The sequence below is a fragment of the Dasypus novemcinctus genome, chromosome 24, assembly GCF_030445035.2.
Source record: "Dasypus novemcinctus isolate mDasNov1 chromosome 24, mDasNov1.1.hap2, whole genome shotgun sequence".
Classification (NCBI taxonomy): Eukaryota; Metazoa; Chordata; class Mammalia; order Cingulata; family Dasypodidae; genus Dasypus; species Dasypus novemcinctus.
Window position 1 is genome coordinate 32,856,871 of NC_080696.1, and position 12,691 is coordinate 32,869,561.

The window sequence follows — 12,691 nt, forward strand, 5'->3', positions numbered from 1 at the left end:
CCCCTCTATTCGCCGGCCCCCCGCCCCCCATCCAACTGCTCCTAGCCCCCTAGGGCCTCAGTTTCCCCGCCTTTCCCTGGTTTGACCCTCACACGTATGGTCCCCGCCCCTCGGGGTCAGCCCTGCCCACTGTTACCTTCCCCCGTCCCTCCATCCCCGGCCGCCCCACAACTCAGTGGTGGCATCTTCTAGTATCTGCCCCCCCCCCCTGCTGTACAGCCCTGCTCCCTAGGTTCAAGTGTACCCCCTGGCTCCCGAGGGGCTGGGGGTTCGAAGTCAGCGACACTTTGTCCAACACCTCTTCCTACATTCGCCTTCCGACTCTGCTGAGGTCTCAGTGTCCCTTGGTGTTCCCTCCCAGGCCGGAAGCCGGAGGTGGGTCCTGCATGAAGTGACTGCGGGTGGGGGGCAGGATGCTGAGGTCACGGCTGCGGTCTTTGTTTGTGGGCCGAATCGCGGGACTCCCCGGGACTGACCTTTCTCTGGGACTGACCCACGGGGGATCTGAGCCCCAGGGCGGGTGGAAAAGGGAGAGATCCCTCTCACCTGTCCCTGCCCTTTCCGCGGTCTCAGCGTGTCCCCACTGCACTCACGTGCTGGGCCCGTCGCGGTGAGTGACCCCTCCCTCTTGGACCCACCAGGGTTCCTGGGGAAGACTCTTGCTATTCTGCCAGGGGCCTCCGAGTGAGCTGCCTGGTGGGCGAGTTTGTCTCTTCCCAGGTTCGGGACCTCAAGAAGCTACTCCGGAGCGGCCTGCAGGCGGCCGTGCTGTCCAGTATCCACCGTGAAGTGGCGAGCCTCCCGGGTCAGCCTCCACCCTGTCGCCCGTAGCCTGGAGGCAGGCTGCTCTGACAGATGTTCTCTGTCACAGCACTGCCCGCATCTGCGTTCCGGAGTTCCCACAGGGGCGGGGGGTGGGAAAGAACTGGGAAGAAAGCGTTCCCCAAATGCCTTCCCTTGGGAGGTCCTGAAAGGACGGAGAAACTTAGGCCCAGAAACGGCACCTCTTGGCCCCGCAGCTTGGCAGCCGTAGAACCCTTGCATCTGGTCCCTGCCTCGGGTGCAGCCACATCGTCCTCACCTCCAGGAGGCGCCCGTGCCCCCAAGGGGGGAACTCAAGGCGTGCTCCCCCTTAGGCTGCCTAAGGGAGAGTCTCCCCTGTCCACTGTACATAGGGCTACTCTTCAGGACAACCTGGTCAGCGTCCAAGAGGCAAGGTTGTCCTCTTGGGGTCCCCAAATCTGTAATTTCCTTGGCTGTAGTAGCAGCTTCTAGGAGTGTCCACCAGATGGCGCTGGAGCCTGTGTGGCTAATCCTGGGGTCTCTTGGGGATCCAGGAGACTCCATGCTGCCTTCGCAGGGCTTTGTGTCTGTGGCTGCTGATGTCCAGAACGGAGGCGACATGCTTCCTGCCAGGGTCCCTCCAGCGCCTTCCTCTGAGTCCTGCCTGCCAGACTTAGCTGCCCAGGAGACGAAACCCCCTCTTTCTGGACACTGTCTGGAGGCGGTCCCTCTGGCCTCCCTGGCTGCAGGAACCCTGGTGGATGGGTCGAAGCTGAGCGCACTTCGTGGGCGCAGAGCCGTGAGACCTTGAAAGCAGAGACCATGGAGGGGTCCACACCCCTCACACACGTGTCCACCGCCACATGCTAACAACTCGAGGCCGCATTTCCTGGACTCTTGCTCTGCTCCATTCAACCACATCACTCCCCTACTTAACCTTCTAGTAGCCTCTCATCATCTTTAGAATAAAACCCAAGACCTTCACCATGGCCTGTGAGGCCCGGCTTGGTGGTTCAACCTGTCGCCACCTCTTCCCCTTACCCATTACACTCTGGCCACAGTGGCCTGCCTTCCGTTTTTTGAAACCCTGTGTTTTCCTCCTTCTGGGCCTTTGCACAGGCTGTTCCCTTAGGTGCAGGGACTGCGTCTGATTTTGTTCATCTCAATTTCCCTAATAAAACATTTAGTATGCTAAATAATACCTGACCCATGTGGTGATTTGGACCATGCACAGTGCCGATGTGGGCAAGGAGTACCAGGCCACGCAGGGGTGTCCCTTGCATAGGGGAGCCCCACGTGCAAGGAGTCTGCCCGACATGGAGAGCTGCCCCGGGTGAAAAAATCACAGCCTGCCCAGGAGTGGCGTCACACACACACAGAGCTGATGCAGCGAGATGGCCCAACAAAAAGACACAGATTCCCGGTGCTGCTGACAAAGAATGCAAGCGGACACAGAAGAACATACAGCGAATGGATACAGAGAGCAGACAACGGGGAGGGTGGAGCAGGGGAGAGAAATAAATAAATAAATAAATAAATCTTTACGAAGTACTCAGTAGATACCAGCTATAGTAAGCCTTAATAAAGATAAATGTGCCTGATGCTTTTCTATTATTCACTCTCTACAACAGCCCTGTGCGACAGGACTATCATTAGCGCCCTTCCGTATGTCCAGAGGGGCACTTTTTTCACCACCTTTCACTGAGTACAGGGGGCAGGAAAGGGAGGTGGTACACCACAGGCCAGCTCCAGATCCTTGAAGGCTTCCTGGAGGAGGAGGCATGGGGCCTGCGCTGGAAGGTTGGCAAGACTTGAGTCTACAAAGGCTGAAAAAGAGCGTTTCTGGTGGAGAGAGTAGCAATGAACAAAGGTGTGGAGGCCGGGAGCTCCCTGCTCCTGGGGCTGGCCGGCTCAAGCCCAGGACACGCTGTTAGCCCCGCGTAACTTCCCGGGCCCCAGGGTGCTGTCAGCCGAGGGTTTCCAGAGACAGGAGCCCCGTGGATGGGTAAATTGAGGCGGGGAATCGCTCTGCAGCCTCTCTCCCCAGGCTCTGAGCCTGGACGCCCCTGGGGACGCGGGCCGGGCGCTCCCACGCCCCGCTGTGGCAGGACGTTCCCACGCGGGGGCGGCCCTGGGAAGGGCTGAGGGGCGGGCCTGGGGCGGGCCTGGGGCGGGCGCCTGCGCGGCCCGTTCTCCGTTACTTGTTACTTGTTCTGCGGCTGGGATCCCGCTCCCGCTGCCGTCAAGCTTTCGAGGTGAGTGAGTGGGTGGCAGAGTCCGGGGTGGATGGGTGGTGCGGCTTGGAGCCCAGCTTCTGCTGCTCTATGAAGCCGCCGTGGTCCCTGGCTCAGGCATGTGTGTGTGTGTGGGGGGGGGTGGGGCATGAAAGGGGTCTTTTGGCAGGTCAGAGCTGGGGACTCCCGGAGAATTATCCTCTGTCTTCATGTGGACCATCTCCCGAAATGTAGATTACCCTTTCCCTCTCCCTCTTCCAGTATGTGGGTCTCTCCCACCCAGTTATCCCATATGATAAGCCCCTTCCCTCTCTCTAGTCATTGGGCATCAATCCCTCTCCCCAGATGTGGGGGCCCCTTCTCTCTTTCCAGAAATGGGATGCCCCCCTCCTCTCCCCAGACGCTGCGCCCTCTGACTGTTGGTCCCTGCCCTCCTCTAAAGCTGTCCTCACTCCATGGGATGCCAGGTCCTGAGACTTCCTTGGGGAGTGGGGGTTGGGCTCAGCCTGGCCCCCCCAGATCCAGCAGAGCAGGCTCTCCCAGCAGGAGCACGTAGGCAGCCAATTAGGGGGAAAGAGGTGGGGGCCAGACCATCTGGGCGAGACCTCAGCAGATGGCCTTGCAGGGAGGGAGCCGGTCCCAGGGACTGCCCTCTCTACCCTGACTCCTTCCATCTCGTTTCCTCTGGGGCACGAAACTGAGGGGGATTCCCCCCACCTGGCCAGGCTAAGCTGGGCTGGAACCAGAACCCAGGCCTCCAGCCCCAAACTGCTCAGACTCTCCCCAGGAGTTAGGTCTCCCCTCACTTTGCAGATGGTGAACTGAGGTCCCAGGAAGGGATCCAAATGTCTGGGGCCCCCACCTCCCCCCCATGGGGATAACAGACAAAAAGGTCAGGGGCATGAAGGTGACCTTGAAATCCCCCTCCCCCCTCCCATCCCTAGCCCACCTGGGAAGGAGGGCTGGGCTCTGAGGGGCGGGGGCAGAGGGTATGGGGGCACTGGGAGGCAGGACTCACGTGCACACACACACACACACACAGATGCTCTCCAGAGCCACCTGGAGCCTGGTGCCAAGGAAAGGACGACTCGGCGTGCGAGGGACACACAGCCCAGGAGGCACTGGTAAGACCTGGACCCTGCCTTCCACCCCTGCAGGCAGGCTGCCCCCTGCCCCTTCCATGCTGCCCTGTACCTGCCCCAAGACCACCTCGCACGATCGATCCCCCTTCTGGACCTGAGCCAAGTTCCTCCAGGAAACGCAGCCTGCGGGGTGAGCAGACAGTGCCCCCTCCATTCCCAGTTTCCTCAGGGCCCTTGTGTCCTGAGGCAGAGGGTGCTGACAGAACCTGGGACTCTGAATCCTCTTTTCTAGACCCCGGTGTTAGAAATAGTCAGAGGAAAGAGGTCTAAAGCAGGAGAGACTTCAGCCAGACAGCAGAAGGACCTTCCTGACCTTTAGGAAAATAAGAACAATGACCACATTTATTGAGCCCTTACTATGTGCCTTGCTGTGATGTGCCTTTTACACAGATTAACACATTTTACATGGACATCACAACAGCCCTGTGAAGTAGATTCTGGGTCATTATCCCCATTTCTCAGATGAACAAACTGAGGCCTGGAGAAGAGCCAGGACTCCTTGCCCAAGACATTTCCAGTGCTGCCCTGACCAGGTGCTCCTGATGCCCTCCTCTGGGTCAATCAGCAGGGGAACCTCTCATGAGACCCCCTGGGTGCCAGCTTCGTTCTGGGCACCCTGGACATCCACCAGGCCTTGGAGGCTTAGCCCTGGCCCTCCTCCTTCTTGCTCCGGGAATTTCAGCAAATGACTCAGCCGTCCAGTTTCTTCTTGGGTAAATGGAGATAACAATTTTGCCTGGCTCAGAGGGGTACAGAGTGAACGAGTGAGCCCATCAGAAGGCTCCTGGCACCCAATGAGCACCCAATCAATGCAGCTTCCTTTAATATTATGGTCAGAGAGGGGGTGTCCCTGGGGCAGCCTGGACTCAGCTCCCTCCCTTGTGCCTGCAGCCCACAACGAGGGGAAGATGCCCCCCTACAGCGGCCACCATGCCCAGCGCTTCTACCCCATGCCAGACGAGCCCTTCTGCACAGAGCTCAGCGCTGAGCAGCGAGCCCTGAAGGAGAAGGAGAAGGGCAGCTGGAGCCAGCTGAGCCATGCCGAGAAGGTGGCCTGTAGGTCTCAGGGCGGGGTTGGTGGGGACAGTGGGCTGGGGGTGACTCCGAGAAGGTCCTGCCAGGGAGCAGTGGGGCAGAGAGAGGGACACCCCCCGCAAACAGCCAGAAACTCTCCACCGCTGAATGCATACCCGAGGGGGTGCAATTCATTCATTTGTTCATGCATTTATTTTCTCACTCGCTCAATGAATATTCAGAGGCTTCTATTTGTGCCCCATCTGCCTGGGCAATGCTGGGGACACAAAGTGAATCACCCAGATGGCTTCTTAGGGCACTCCCAGTCCAGTGGGGGAGACCGGCACGGGTCCCGATACCTGGAATACAGGATATACAGCCAGGGTGATGTGTGTTCAAGGGGCTTTGAGGACCTAAAGGAGAGAGGGATGGCATCCTGGTGGGCCTCCCAGGGGAGAGTACGTTCCAGCTGACCTTGAAGGGTGAGAGGCGGGCACTGCCAGGCAGTGGGAACAGCACGGAAGGGAGTAGGGGCGGGAGCGCATGGTGGGGCCTGGGCACCCTGAGTGGTGGGGGTACTGGAGCAGTGACACAGGTGAAGGGGGTGAGGGGCAGGGGCCTGACCGTGGGAGGCAGGAGGGAGGTATGTCCCCAGAGGTGCCTGGGCTGAGGACCCTTTGACAGTTGGAGCTTTGTGTTTCCCTTCCTCAAACGGGGAGAGCCAGCCTGATCCTCTGGTGGGGAGAGGCTCGTGGTCCTCACATCCTTTCCTCCAACAACTCTCCTGAGTGCCACCTGCAGTGCCAGGCGCTGGGAATACGGCTCTGAACCAGCCCGGCACCATCCTTACCCTCGTGAGCCTGCAGTTCCAGCCCTCTCCCCCTCTGGTCTTTTCTTTGTCTCAGTTCTCTCTCTGACATCGTGGCCTCCTATTCTCCATCCGCTTCAAAACTGGACGCTGTGCTGTCTCTTCTTTTACTTCCCCCAAATGCCACTCGTGCAAAGCACGGTGGTAATAAGTACACTCCTCAGGATTTCTGCGCGCTCACCACGCAGCAGGCACTGCTGTGGGGTAGGTGCTCTCATCAGCCTTGTTTCATGGTTGAGGAAGCCGAGGCTCAGAGAAGTGAAAAGTCACTAGCAGATGGGAGCACAGCTAGAGTGGAGGAGGCAGGACTTGAACCCACACAGCCTGGGACCAGGGTCTCACCCTTACTTCCACTGTGTATACTGAAGACTCGTTGGGACACTTGATGAGTTACTGTAGAGCCTCGGACACCGGACAGGGTGGGACTTTGACCCTCTCCCACTCCTGGCTTGCCTTCCTCACCCCCCGCCTCTCCTGGCACATCCTCTTCCCTTCTCTCTGCTCCTTGGGTCTCCTTGCACCCATGGCTCCTGCCCTCTGTAGAAAATCAAACTCCTTTGTTGGTTGATACTTTCTCATCCTGAAGTATCTTGCTAAACCAAAGATAGATCCTTTCCCCAAAAACTCTGCTGCCAGCTTGGATTTTTATTTAATGTACTGAGAAAAGATTACACACATAGGGTGACATTTATAAAACCACACAAAAGAATAGAAGGAAAAGTCAGTGTCCCTTCCACTTGCCCCCCTCTGCCCTAGGCCCAGGTTCTCTTGTGCTTTTCCAGAGTCTACCACGTGCGTGCGTTGAGAAGCTCCGTGTTCCCTCCCAGTAGCCCACTTCACCCTCTCTTCTGCACGTTGCTTTTTCGCTCGACAATACTGTGGTCCAAGAGCTAAGGTGGCACTGCTGGGCAGCTATGCCCATCCCGTGCTGTCTGGTCCTCTTCCATGAGAAAAGCCAGACCCTAATTCTTTAAGCCTCAATTTGTTGGGCTCAAATTCAGGTGGGTTAAGAAGGAGCCCTCTGGCTGCTGGAGGGATGCAAGGGGCACTAGGCTAGAGGCACAGTGGGGAGCTGGGGCAGTTGCTTTAGGGTAAGGAGAAGAAGAGCGGCCGCTATTGATGTAGTGCTCGTCAGTGCCGGGAACTGTGCGCAGCACCTGCGCTGCAGATCCCAGCTCAGGCCCAGCAGCCCTAGGAGGTAGCTTCTCCCTTTCACAAGGAGGAAACCGAGACTCAGGCTGCTGAAGCGCCGTGCCCACGCCCAGGTCTGTCTGACTCCAGAGCTGCAGCGTCAGGTAGGTGCTCGGGCAGGAAGTTTGGGTTGTGAAATGGCCAAGTCACAGGTGCTTGGAGAGACGATTATTCTTGGAGGAGCTCGGCTGAGGGAGTGAATCTCTGACAAGGGAGGAGATGGAGCTGGGGCCAGCCTTGAAGGCCAGGATGAACGGAGGGGGAGGCAGGGAGTGAGGCCGGCGAGGACCGCTCCAGCGCCAGCGCCAGCGCCAGCGCCAGCGCCTCCGGATCCGGGTCCGCCCAGCTGAAAGGTCAGGGGCTCCCAGGCCGGGCATCGCGGGGCTTCGGGCCCTGGCCCCTCTGCCTCGGCACCTTCTGAGCAAACACGCCCTGTGCGTCCCACGCTGCCACCCCCACCCACTCACCCTTCACTAAGACAGCGCCCCCAAAGCACGCTTTCCTTGTCCCCCTTCCTTCCCTGCGTGGGCCTTTGCCGCACCGCTCCCTGAGCTGGGAGTGCTTCTCAGCCTGCCCCCCGACCTCTCTGACCTCTCTGTGGGCAGTGGCGCTGTGTGGTCTCTTCTGGGAATCTCCAGCAGGGTGTTCATACAATCATCCATTTGTTCCAGAAATACTGACTTAGAGCCTACTGAGAGCCAAGCACTGTTCTGCCTGCTGGAAACATAACAGCGAACAGAGGACTTGTTCCCCTGAAACTTATGATCAGAAAATAAGAAAACAGATGAATAAAAGTATCATAGTATGAGGGATGTGAAGGTCAAGAACACAGAGTCCTAATAAGAGTTTGAGCCAAATAAAAGCACAACCTGAAAAGAAAAGGGAAAAAAAAAAAAAAGAAGAAAAGAAAAGAAAAACAACAAAAAATATTAAAAAAAAAAAAAGTACAATCATGTCTCTTCCTTGCCTAAAACCCACTCTCCCTAGTTCACTAGGAATGAAATCCACACTCCTCACGGAGCCGACAGGCACTGGGGTCTGGCTCGGCTGACCACTCATCTGCTACACTCTTCTTTTGCTCACTCCATGCCAGCCACACTGGCCTTCGTGCCACCCCTTTCCTACTCTTTCCTGCCTCAGGACCTTTGCACTCACCTTTCCTTCTCCCTCCCTGGAACACTCTCCTCCCTGTTTTCCCTTGACTCTCTTCCTTTGCTTCGAATGCCTCATCTCCAATGTAGTCTTCCCTGAGCCACCTCCCCTGACCACCCTCTCTGAAGCAGACCCTGCCCACAGTCTGTCTGAAGCGCTTGCCATCTGTCTCCCTCTCTAAGACGTGGGCTCCACAAAGGCAGGGACTTTCATCTGGCTTGTTCATTGCTGTGTTACGAGCTCCTGACCCTGCTTTGCACATAGTAGGTGCTCGGTAAGAATTTGTTGAATCTGCCACTGCTGTGAGGAGGGAGAGGTCGGGGATCCCTGGGACAAGAGCTGGCACAGGGTCCCTGGAGCGGACGCACCTGAGGCCCCTTCTCACACACCCGTCTCTAGTGTACCGGCTCCAGTACCAAGAGACCTTCGCGGAAATGAACCGGCGCTCTAATGAGTGGAAGACCGTGATGGGCTGTGTCTTCTTCTTCTTTGGATTCACGGCTCTGCTGATTTGGTGGCAGCGGGTCTATGGTGAGTGGACAATGTGTCATCTGGCTGCAGGCCCGGGCCAGGCCCCTGTGGCCACAGTCGCCAGCCAGGCTCTTCAGGGAACTGCTCCAGTACTCACCTGAAGAGTTTAGAGAAGTCCCCAAGGTCTAAGGATGAAAGGCAGAGCACAGCTGGCTGGGCTGGGATGCAGGATGCCGCCTTTCTAGACTGTAATTTTCTCATCTGTAAAATGGGAATAAAATGCCCACATTTCAGGGTTCTTGAAAGGATTTAGTGAGAGGAGGCTGTAAAGGCCCTTGGGTCAGTGCCTGGCTCACAGCTGTGGATGGTGCTGTCACCGATTGCTGTCGTTACCGTGTGCTTTTCAGTGTCCTGTTTCAGCTCCTGTAACAAAAAGTCCCTAAAATACAAGAGCTTAAACAAGATAGAGATTTATTCCTCTTTCTCTAAAAAGGCCAGAAAAGCAATCCAGACTAGTATCGGGACTCCACAATGTCAGGTTCTTTCTATTTCATTGCTCTGCCATCCTAACATGCAGCTTCCAACTTTTATTTTTTTAAAAAGATTTATTTATTTATTTAATCCCCCCCCCCCCCCCCCCCCGTTTGTCTGTTCTTGGTGTCTATTTGCTGTGTCTGTTGTCGTCAGCAGCACGGGAAGTGTGGGTGGCGCCATTCCTGGGCAGGCTGCACTTTCTTTTCACGCTGGGCGGCTTTCCTCACGGGCGCACTCCTTGCGCGTGGGGCTCCCCCACGCGGGGGACACCCTTGCATGGCACGGCACTCCTTGCGCGCATCAGCACTGCGCATGGCCAGCTCCACACGGATCAAGGAGGCCCGGGGTTTGAACCGCGGACCTCCCATATGGTAGACGGACGCCCTAACCACTGGGCCAAAGTCCGTTTCCCTCCAACTTTTATTTAAAAGATTTATTTATTTTTAATTTATTCCCGCTCCCCCGCCCCCCCATGGTTCTCTCATCTTTCTGTTCATTGTTTGCTCACGTTCTCCAGGAGGCACTGGGAACTGAATCCAGGACCTCCTACATGGAAGGCAGGTGCCCAGCGGCCTGAGCCACATCCGCTCCCCATGGGCTGCAGTGTCTGCTGGCTTGTGGCATCTGTTTGTTTGGGTGTCTGCTCATTGTGGCAGGTGTGGCGTCTCGCTCACTTTTTTTGTTGTGGGTGTGGCATCTACTCGTCTCCTTTAGGAGGCATCACCCATGTAGTAGGCAGGTGCCCAACTGGTTGAGCCACATCCACTTCCCCCAGTTTCCATCTTGACATATGAGCTCCTGACATCAAGCTTACCTTCTGGCCTAAGAGAAGGGGAAACGGGAAAGGGAGGACACGCTCCTTTTTAAGACCCCAAAGTTACACACAACTTCTGCTCACATCCTATTGGCTAGAACCTGATCACATGATCCCACCTGGCTGCAAAGGGAAGCTGGGAAATGTAGTCTTTAGCTGGGTGGCTGTCAGCTGGGATTTCTTTTAATTATTGGAGAAGAGTGGTTCTCAAAGTGTGGTCCCTATACCAACTGCATGACCTGGGAACTTGTTAGAAATACAGATTCTCATGCCCTCTTCCAGAACTCCTGAATCAGATACTCTGGGAGTGGAGCCCAGCAATCTGTATTTTAAACACCTTCAGGCATTTCTGATGCCCGCTCAGATATGAGAACCCCTGCTCTGGAAGAAGGGGAGAGGCTATGGGAGAAGAGCTGGCACTCTGCCTCTGTTGACCTCACTTCTAGTGGCCCCTGCTTATTTATCCTGCAAAAGTGTAAGAGGAATTCCTAACTTGCATGAGGATGAAATGAGAGAGCATTTGGGAAAATTCTAGTCTGGCTCAGTGTTTGACACTTAAATAGGCGCCCATGAAGGTCTTTCCTTCCTTGCCCCCGCCCCGCCCCCGACGAAAGTATCAGGGCTGAAGGTCAGGAACGCAAACTGACTCAGCCTGGGGCGGGGGCGGTGGCAGGCTGGGGAGTAAGACGCTGAGACGTTGAGAACTCCGCCCCAGACTTTCCCTTACCTGCACATCTGAGCACCGAAAAGCACTTCAGCTTTGAGTTAAATACTGCCCTGTCCAGATTTTTAAAGTGAACTCTCCCTCCTTACTCCTGACCCCCACCGGAAGCAGAAGAAACCATCTCATCCTAGACCCTTCAGTGAATGGAAGCAAATTTAGTACTTGTAATTATGATAGCTAACATGCATAGGGTGCTTATCATCGGTCCAACAAGTGCCAATCGCTTTACAAATACTCACTTACTCATTCCCCAAAACCCTAGTGGATTAGACCTGGTTTGATAAGGAAACAGGCTCAGAGGTGAAGTGACTCACCCAAGGTCACACAGCAAGGGAGTCGTGGAACTGGGATTTGGATCCAGGCAGACTTCAAATCAGTGCCCTCTTATTGCTGGGCACTGAGATAGGTGAGGAAACGGAGGCTCAGAGAGGTGCCACGGTGAGTGTGAGGCAGAGCTGGGATCAGAACCCAGAGCCCCCTTAGGAAGGAGTCCGGTGGGGGCGTGCACAGGGAGGAGGGGTCCTCAGTGCAGAGCGCCCCCACGCTGCCCAGGAACCTCGGCTCGGGGGTTGGGGCTTGGGCCTGGGCCGTCCTGAGCCCGGCCCCGTGCTCCCGGTTCCCTGCCCGCAGTGTTCCCCCGGAAGCCTGTCACCCTGACAGAGGAGAGGAAGGCCCAGCAGCTCCAGCGCGTCCTTGACATGAAGGGCAACCCGGTGCAGGGCCTGGCCTCCCGCTGGGACTACGACAGGAAGGAGTGGAAGAAGTAAAGCCGCACCCAGGCAGCCCTCCCTGGAGCCCCACCTTGGCGCGCCTTCCCCCCCCCCCCCCCGCCTCTGGCAGCCCTTCGCCTTCCCTTCCCCCCAATAAAGCTGGGCCTGTTCTCTTCTGCTTTTGGTCACCCACCTCAGACTTTTCCTGGCACCTGGAGTTAGACGGTGTGGTGGGTGAGGGGCAAGACAAGCCACTTTCCAGGGGCTCAGCCCATCTAGTCAGGGAGGGCTTCCTGGAGGAGTGGGGCTAGGGCTGAGCCTTAAAGGATCGATGGGGTTAGGAAAGGCAGAAAACGGAAGGGAAGGCATTGCAGGTGCAGGGGATGGTTTGAGCCAAGGCAAAGACCCTCCTTCATGCAGTCATTTAACAAATATTTATTGAGCACCTACATGTCAGGAATTCATCCGGAATCTGGGGATGCAGCAGCGAACAAGACAATGTCCCCGGCCTCCTAGGGGAGACATTTCAATGTGGAAGGGAAAATGAAAAAAAAAAAAAGAAGTACAATATAAAGTATGTTACATGGTGGTAAGTGCTGTGAAGAAAAAGAACACAGCAGGGGAAAGGGTCAGAGTTACAGGGGAAATGGGTGGTGGTGAATGAAGACCTCTTAGAGAAGGTGGCGTTTGAGAAAAGTTCAGAATGAAATGGAAAGACCCAGCCCAGGATCAAAGCCAGGACAGCTGTTGCAAAGGCCCTGAGGCAGGATTCCGGTTCTTGTGTCTGTGGGACGGCGAGGAAGCCCGCGGGACTGGAGTGGGAGGACTTGGGGAACAGCAGGAGGCCGGGCTGGCGAGGTGCGTGTTGGGGGCCGTGATCTCGGGCGGGGAGCAGACTACAGGGCCTCCCGGGATTCTAAGTGTGACGGGACACGGTGTCCGTTTCGTCCTCGGAGGAGCAGCCCCCGAGAAGGAATTGAGCACGTAAGAGATTTATGGGGGGCAACGCCGGGGAGGAGGGGAAGCACGGAGGACGGGCGGCAGAGCCCGCGAC

At 56.6% G+C, this 12,691-nt stretch overlaps 1 protein-coding gene across 1 annotated transcript; it reads left to right on the forward strand.

Annotated features, from left to right (window-relative positions):
• The first annotated feature begins 2,940 nt into the window (after window positions 1-2,940).
• Window positions 2,941-11,829, forward strand: COX4I2 (cytochrome c oxidase subunit 4I2). The gene is made up of 5 exons (XM_004464019.4): window positions 2,941-3,038; window positions 4,060-4,141; window positions 5,051-5,215; window positions 8,784-8,915; window positions 11,558-11,829. Exons 2-5 carry the CDS (start codon window positions 4,060-4,062, stop codon window positions 11,692-11,694), a joined length of 516 nt encoding a protein of 171 aa, XP_004464076.1. The 5' UTR covers window positions 2,941-3,038; the 3' UTR covers window positions 11,695-11,829.
• Window positions 11,830-12,691: the final 862 nt, after the last annotated feature.

Coding starts and splice junctions, on each gene's coding strand:
- COX4I2 (XM_004464019.4), top strand. CDS start 4,060: ATGCTCTCCAGAGCCACCTGGAGCCTGGTGCCAAGGAAAGGACGACTC. Junction 4,142..5,050: donor ACACAGCCCAGGAGGCACTG/GTAAGACCTGGA, acceptor TTGTGCCTGCAG/CCCACAACGAGGGGAAGATG. Junction 8,916..11,557: donor TTGGTGGCAGCGGGTCTATG/GTGAGTGGACAA, acceptor CCCTGCCCGCAG/TGTTCCCCCGGAAGCCTGTC.